Raw genomic sequence first — 7,276 nt, 5'->3', positions numbered from 1 at the left:
ATGAAGTCATCTTTCCAGTCTAAGCTCAGGTAGCATTTGTTCAAACCTTTTACCAATCTCCTTCCTCCTGCTGTTGCCCATTCTGTGCCCTGTACATATTTGTGTCACAGTACCTCTAACACTGACGGCATTTAGGTAGTCACATGTCTGCTTCCCTAGTCTGGAAGCTGAGCTCCTTGGTGGTAAGACCCAGGTCTTAATATATCGGGATTCTATTCCTGGTGCCTAGTAATTGTTCAATAATTGTTTGTTGACTGGAGGAGTGGATAAGCCCTCCTAATCTGACTCCATGTTCTCAGAAGCTGGACTGTGTCCCGAAAATCGTGGACGGTGTTGAATAGATTGGGCTGACTTGGGGCCAGCTGAGGTTTTCAGCCTTCCAAAAGGGACCTGAGTATCTTCTGCAAGGAGATAATGCCACCCACAGACACACACCATCCCTCTCTCTTCCTTCACTGCAGTAATCCTGCACCCCACGAGGTAAACATAAGAACAAACTATATCACAACTGGGGACTGGCTTGGTGAACTATGGTTATTTAAACGAGGATGTGACTTTAGATTTAGTGGAACAAACACTGGGTTGAAAGCCAGACGACTGGGGCTTGAGCCTGGCCTCTAGAATATACTAAATGTATGATTTCGGACAGTCTTGTAACATCTCTGAGCTCCAGTTTCTTCTGCTTAGAACCCAGGAGTGAACAGCCCTGTTCACCTCCTTTCCAGGCTTGCGCTGATGCTGAAATGAGGTTATATGTAAACATTCTTTGGACTTGCATGGTGCTGAGTAAGCCCCTTTGTCCTTTCATTCGGGGTCCTGCATGGCAGAGAGAACGCGCCCGGGTGCCTCAAACCTCATCAGAGACACCAGGCTTAGCGTGGCCAGCTGGGAACCTTCGGCCGAGGGGGAAGGCACCGCTTAGACATGTGCACAAGCAGCTTTTAAACACAGGCAACATGGAGGAAATACCACAGAATTTATGGAGTGAAAGCTTTAAAAAGAAACACAAGACTTAAGTCAAAACAGTTGACCCAGCTCTGGGGGAGGTGTCTGCCTGGATATAGGAGGAAAAAAGAAACAAGATAGACTTACAGTGGGTTGAGGCAGAAGGGAAAAGCTCTGGGTGGGGGGGTGTCCCACCAAGTGAGGTGGACAGCACCTCAACACACAGCTCGAGGGAGGGGACATTGAGACTGCTTTTACAGAGGGTAGCGCCTACCAGTATTTTTGAAATGCATGTCTTTGGGCCCAGCAATGCCACTAAGAAGAAGGTCACTTGGGATGTTCTCACACAAGGCCACAGTGATTTGTGCAAGGATATTCAGTGCAGCTTCTCTGTAGTTACAAAAACTTGGAGACAAATGGCATTCAACAGAGGGTGGGCTAATTAGCAGACATCCACAGTGGAACCCTCAGCAGCAAATGACTGTCTCTAACTATGAGTGTGGAAAGATAGTCGTGACACAGGGAGTGAAAAAGGCCATTTGCAGAATGACACAGAAATGACGATGCTGCTTTCATAAAAATGAAAAGGCTATGTCTGTTTATGCACAGAAAAAGATATGACACGATATACACAGTTTTAACAGAGTTTGTCTCTGGGAGTTGTGACTATAGGAACTGTAATTTTTTATACAGTTCTGTAGAGTTGATTGTTTTTAACAGATGCATTATTTAAAAGAAAAGATCCAGAGAATAAAGGCCTAATGTTTACTTGTGGTAAATATCATTGCCTGAAAGGATCTCGGCCAGAATGCCCTGCATTGCGTCATAGATGTCAAAATTGTAATCTATCCTTAATCATATTACTCTCCTGATGAAAATCCTTAATATCTCTCGTATCTGACCCTTCTGCTCCATCTCCATTAATTTACTGTCCACAGTTCACTGAGTATTGTCTCTGCTCTGAGGCAAGCGTAGAAATCACAAATCACATCCGAAGAGCTCCAAACATACTAGTTGGAGGAATGAATGAATGAATGAATGAACTCAGTGCCACTAGGGGAGCTGGCAACCCCTCAAGAAAATCAGCCATCTGTGAGCTGGCCACCAACATTCAAAGGTAGCTTCATGAACAGGGCAGGAGCTATGCCCGGCATACGGGGGAAATGTCAGGAGCATATTCTAGATGCAGAGCCTGAAAAGAGAAGAGCGACCTGGGTTCTGTCACTAGGCAACTGTGGGGACTTTGTACCAGTCACTTTCCCATCTGAGTTTCCATTTCCTCCTCTGTAGATAAAGTTGGGCTTGGTTGACATTTCTCAAAGGACATTCCTAAGAACACTACATCTGGGATGTGTTAATAAATGTCCCTTAAGAAGGATTCTGTGGTCAAATACACTTGGGAAATGGGGCTCTCTGTGTCTCCCTCTTGGAGCAGCACAGAGCATAGTAGCAAGTTCAAGGGTCCGAGAGGCCTTACAGCAAATAAGCTTGCTTCCTGATGCTTACACCAGCACTTCTCATACCTACTTCACCTTCAAATCCTAAAAAAAGATCCCCCCCCCTCCCGAGCATCTTTCTGACACATACACCGGTCTCTCAGTAATATCGAAGTTCCTTCTGACTCTGAATCCATGGCCATGAAAAACCTCCTACTCCCTCCACACCCCACACGGCAGCTCCTGTGGCCAAAGCATCATATTTCAGATGCCCCTTGTTGATCTGCAGCTGTGTTTTGTGACGGGGAATACACAGATTCATTAACATCTCAGTACGTACTGTTTGGATGGGACAAAGGAGAGACTTAGCAATGAGGCGAGGGGAGGAGTGTGCAAGGGCTGGGCTGGAACATGGGGCACTTGGGTCCAGGCGGGGTACAGCTGTTGGGGGACACCTGAGTAGGAATGCAAATCGGGAAGGCAAAGCAAGTTGTCAGAGAAAAGGGAAGTCCTTGGTCCTCACGTGGGCCACTCTCTTACTTGTGGCTGTAGCTCATTTATTCCTCTGGATTTAAATACCACTCGTATATGGTTGGCATCCAGGTTTGAATATAATCTTTTGTTAACAGAATGGACTTTGGATGTCCTACATCCCATCCCTCGGTTTCTCCTTCTATAAAATGAGGTTAATAAGCTTTACCTCGTCAGGTTGTTTATGAGGACTAAACGGTCCACACATACGAACGTTCTTAGAATAGTAACTAGGACATAGTACGTACTCCATAAATGGTATTTTCATTGTTCGTTATTATGTTCAGCTGAGATTACTGATTTGACAGCTTCACTCAGATGTCTCCGAGGCATCAACCTTAACAGGACCAAAACTAAACTCTTGATGTTCCGATCAATACCCCATCTTCCCCATCTCAGGAAAGGGCACCCTATAAACTGTAGATAAAGTCAGAAAACTGGGAGTCAGATGTCTTTCCTTCTTCCCCTTCCATTTCACATCCCAACCACCAGGAAATTCTGCAGAGTCTACCCCCAAAATAGATTTCAAGTTCATCTACTTTCCGTCTCCCATGCCTTCTATGGTCCAAACAGCATCACCTCAGGATGGATGCAGCAATATTCTAAGTGGCCTCCCTGCTTTTCCTCTTGCGCCCTTGCAATGAATTCTTCATGTGTGGCCAGAATGATTTTAGTAAACATAAATACAACCACATGAAAACCCTAAGTGGCACGTGAAAACGAAGCCCAAGCGTCTCACCATGGCTCTGCTATATGGCCTCTGGTGTCGTCTCCAGATTTGACAGCGCCAGCCGCTTCCCTCACCTGGTCCACAGCACTCCAATACGCCCTCCCCGTTACTAAAGGTGTAATACAATGCCTAATACGCCAAAAAGGATTCTGTCTCCTTTAGTAGATAAATTCAGAGCTGGAACAAACGAGTCTTACTTGAGCCTGTGGATATGCTTTTAGACATTTCAGAAATCCTCCAACTCACGATGAGAGTGCTGGTCTGAGGCAAGTGTTTTTTTGGGTCTGTTCCAACAGCCAGCCACCAGTCACCTCTGACCCCAGAGAGGTCATGATACCCCAGGAACAAGTGAACTTGGCAGGATGGATGCCCTCAGCGCAGTCAGCATTTTTCATCAGGCTGATATCCGCCCCAAGTTTTTCTGGGACATTTAGAGTCTCTTTATCCGTATCTTCATTTAATTATGAATTAATTCTTTGTTGGTTTGTTTGAAAGGAGTCTTTAAGGACAACTTGTCAGAATACAAATCTATGGTTGCAACCATTTTGTTTCTCAGCCAACCTGGGGCCAGCTGAACTGCTGCTTCCCAGGGAAGTTAACATAAATGTTTATTGACAGTACAGTCATCAGGAAAATGAGGTTGCTGATTCATTGCGTTACACTGAAACCCTTTGTTTTTCCCTCCTCTTCCTTCCTCTTTATGAGGAGACACTGTGAGAAAGAATACATTCTGAGAACCCACTTGATGTGATGGTTTCTTGGTTGCCTCTTCCCTCTTCCATCAACAGGTCGTGATTCTTGTAAAGGCAAGACGACCCGCTGCCATCTGTTCTCTGGAGGACACCCCTCTAGCGTCTTTGAGGAATAATGGAAGTCTTGGGGTTTCTCAGACTGGAAGTGAACGGCTGCATGCTGACGGTGGCCCTGTCAGTGGTCCTCTTGGCCCTCCTGAAATGGTAAGTGCAGCTAGCACGTTCCAACAACTGTGATGTCAGAAACGGCAGCCCCAGAGCCTTGCTGGAGCCAGAGTGGTGTATGGGGGAGTGTGTTTTTCTTCTTTTCTAATCTAAAGGGAGTTGACTATTAACACAGCCTCAGAATTAAAAGCAAACAGCCAGGTTAATCTTTTGCTAAAATGCAAGAGATTGAGGTGTCAGGAAAGGCTGGTGATTCAGTGACTGAGAACGTTACACATAATTAAGTTGGAAAGAGATGGAAAAAGAAACACATCGGAAAAGTATGTGTACAAGTATTTCCTCGCACGTCATCATATCTTCTCACCTTGGTTTTCTAAGATCCTCTCCCCATGTTGGATTTACAGCAGATTCAGCCTCTTGGTTCATGTTACGTTAAAATCCAAAAGGGTGTAGGAACTCTCTGGAATTGTGGACTACTTTGCAGGAAGTCACTGACAGGGATTTCTGGAAGTTTGAGGACAAAGTGGTAGAACTAATTTCCTTGTTTTCTAATATTTGATAGAAGGGAATAGATTCCTACGAACATAGGGCATGCAGTGCCCACAAAGTCTGAGACCCTGAAAGAATCTCAAATTTAACTGAGAGTAGCTCCCTGTGATTTTGTTAATTCAACAGGAGGTTTTCCGAAGTCTGGCTCAATTGAAGGCCTGTGTCTGAATACTGAAGAACCATAATATGCAACATTTATGCACATTCACCTTGTCGGTTAAACTTATTAGTTACTCAATCATAAACACCTGGATTTAGGTGGCTGTGGTGGTTGAGGGGGAAGAGGAAAAAAAGAATGAACTTGAGTTTGAACAGAATTTCAATTTATGTTTCCGGTGGTAATAAAGCCTCCTCTAGATTAATAACTGGGAAAGCACTTTGGAAAGCATCAAGCATTATGCAAATGTGAGGTATTATTCTTTTGGAATTTGCATAGCTGAAAATGGAATTCACGTTTGATGTTCTGTGATGATGAAATTACTTCTTGGAAATTGGCTCTGAAACTCAGCTTCAGTCCCAGCGCTATTTTGCTTTTTAACTGGTTTAATTATCTTTTGAACTTTCCTATTGCAGTGTAGCTTATCTTGTGTTGAGACCAGCCACTTGCAAAGCCAGGAGCAAACGATAGCCCTCTCCCCTCACCGCACCCATCTATCTCAACATGTTTTATGCTCAGTGACGCACAGCACAGAGCCTGACACATAGTGGTTGCTTAGTAGATGCCAGCCACTATAATGAACTATCATCTGTGTAATCTAAACACAGAGGACCATAAGCCTTTGGTGCTTTAGGTATACTTTAAATTTCTTGTTAATGTGCTTATTGATATTAATTTCTCATCAGTAGCTATGTTCTGAGTGTGGTTCTCAAAGCATGTCCCAACTGAGTCCTGAAGGTGGTCTCACAGCATCGATGGTTATATTATATACTTTTCTACATGTTTGTCTTATTGTCTTTTTCATTTGTGTATTCTTAATGCCTAGTGCAGTGCCTGACATATAGTATGGCCTTGATAAATGTTCCATGAATGATTGAATGAATGAATGAATGAATGAATGAATGAATGAATTGCATACATTAATGCTGCTCTGGTCATGGAAAGGGGTACGTGTTCCAACTGATAAACTGCTGTAACTGGATGTTTATAATCAGCATAGATCAGAGAGTCACAGACAATAACACCGCACCATTCAGCAAGGCAGCTGTGCATTTGTAATCCATTCCCAGGGCCATATAACCTGCGTCAAAGACACAGAGATTAGATAAAAGCACGAAGCAGAGGTGGTTATCACAAAACTATTTATTGATCTGTTAATGTGTGCCAGGCATGGAGTGAGGCCCTGGGGCAAGATCAAGAAATAGGAAGTCTGGATCAGATACCCAAGGGGGGAGGGGGAAACATGGAGGTTCTGTGAGAAGCTCAATGTCGGGAGAGAATATTGCTGAAGGAAAGGAAGTGGCAGGAAGGAGCGGCCATGGATCTGGTGCTCTTGCATCTATCCCTTGATTCAGCTCAAGGAAACCATCCTTGTTGTCCTGTTGACCCTCCTGTTCCAGGCAAGGCTCTAAGTTGCCACCGAGCAACAGACATCAGGTTGAATGAAGTGGGGCCTCCCTCCCGCTTGATTTTCTTGAGAGGGTGCATGTGGGAGAGAGAGGGGTGCTCAGGGAAAGCTGGAAGTGAAGAAACACTTGCCTCTTTGAGGAGAAATTGTGGAGGGTGGCATGTCCTGAACATTTAAATTCCTTAGTCTTCCCTTTAAGAGTTCTTCTACCTGCCATGAGGCCAGGTCATTCTGCAGTGGAGAGACCAAACTCTGAGAAGGTAAAATTGTGAGGGACACCGGGAATGCTTTTTGCCTCTTCAACCAGCCTGCGAGTTCTTTCATGGCAAAGGAGAGGTCACTTACCTCACTACAATTCTGGAAACTTCTGTCCCTGGCACAGATATTCTTCTAGCAGTTGGTTTAATGAGGTTTCACATTAAGAAGTACACGTTGAGCAGCCCAGCATCCAGGGGGGTTGGGAGTTTGGCGCCTGCCTCCTTCAGCGGCCTCACCTTCCCTCTCTCTCACCCACATCCTGTGCTGCTGGTGGTTGTGTGAAGGGTCACCTGGCTGCAGGTGTCAGTGCTTTTACCCTTGCCAGGGTAATGCCCATCCTCCTCT

The 7,276-nt window shown here is 44.9% G+C and overlaps 1 protein-coding gene across 2 annotated transcripts in view; it reads left to right on the top strand.

The window, feature by feature from the left end:
- Positions 1-4,347: 4,347 nt before the first annotated feature.
- TBXAS1 (thromboxane A synthase 1) overlaps positions 4,348-7,276 on the top strand; it is a 133,058-nt gene continuing 130,129 nt past the window's right edge. Inside the window, exon 1 of one of the 2 annotated variants that reach the window (XM_074315295.1) lies at positions 4,348-4,598. In XM_074315295.1, coding sequence (XP_074171396.1) covers positions 4,510-4,598 — 89 coding nt within the window. In that variant the 5' untranslated portion in view covers positions 4,348-4,509. The remainder of the gene's footprint in view (positions 4,599-7,276) is intronic. The other variant, XM_019750183.2, reaches the window with a different exon arrangement.

The sequence above is a fragment of the Rhinolophus sinicus genome, linkage group LG11 (genome assembly GCF_036562045.2).
Source record: "Rhinolophus sinicus isolate RSC01 linkage group LG11, ASM3656204v1, whole genome shotgun sequence".
Classification (NCBI taxonomy): Eukaryota; Metazoa; Chordata; class Mammalia; order Chiroptera; family Rhinolophidae; genus Rhinolophus; species Rhinolophus sinicus.
Note: the sequence above shows the minus strand (reverse complement) of the source record. Positions and strands in the feature narration are given on the sequence as shown.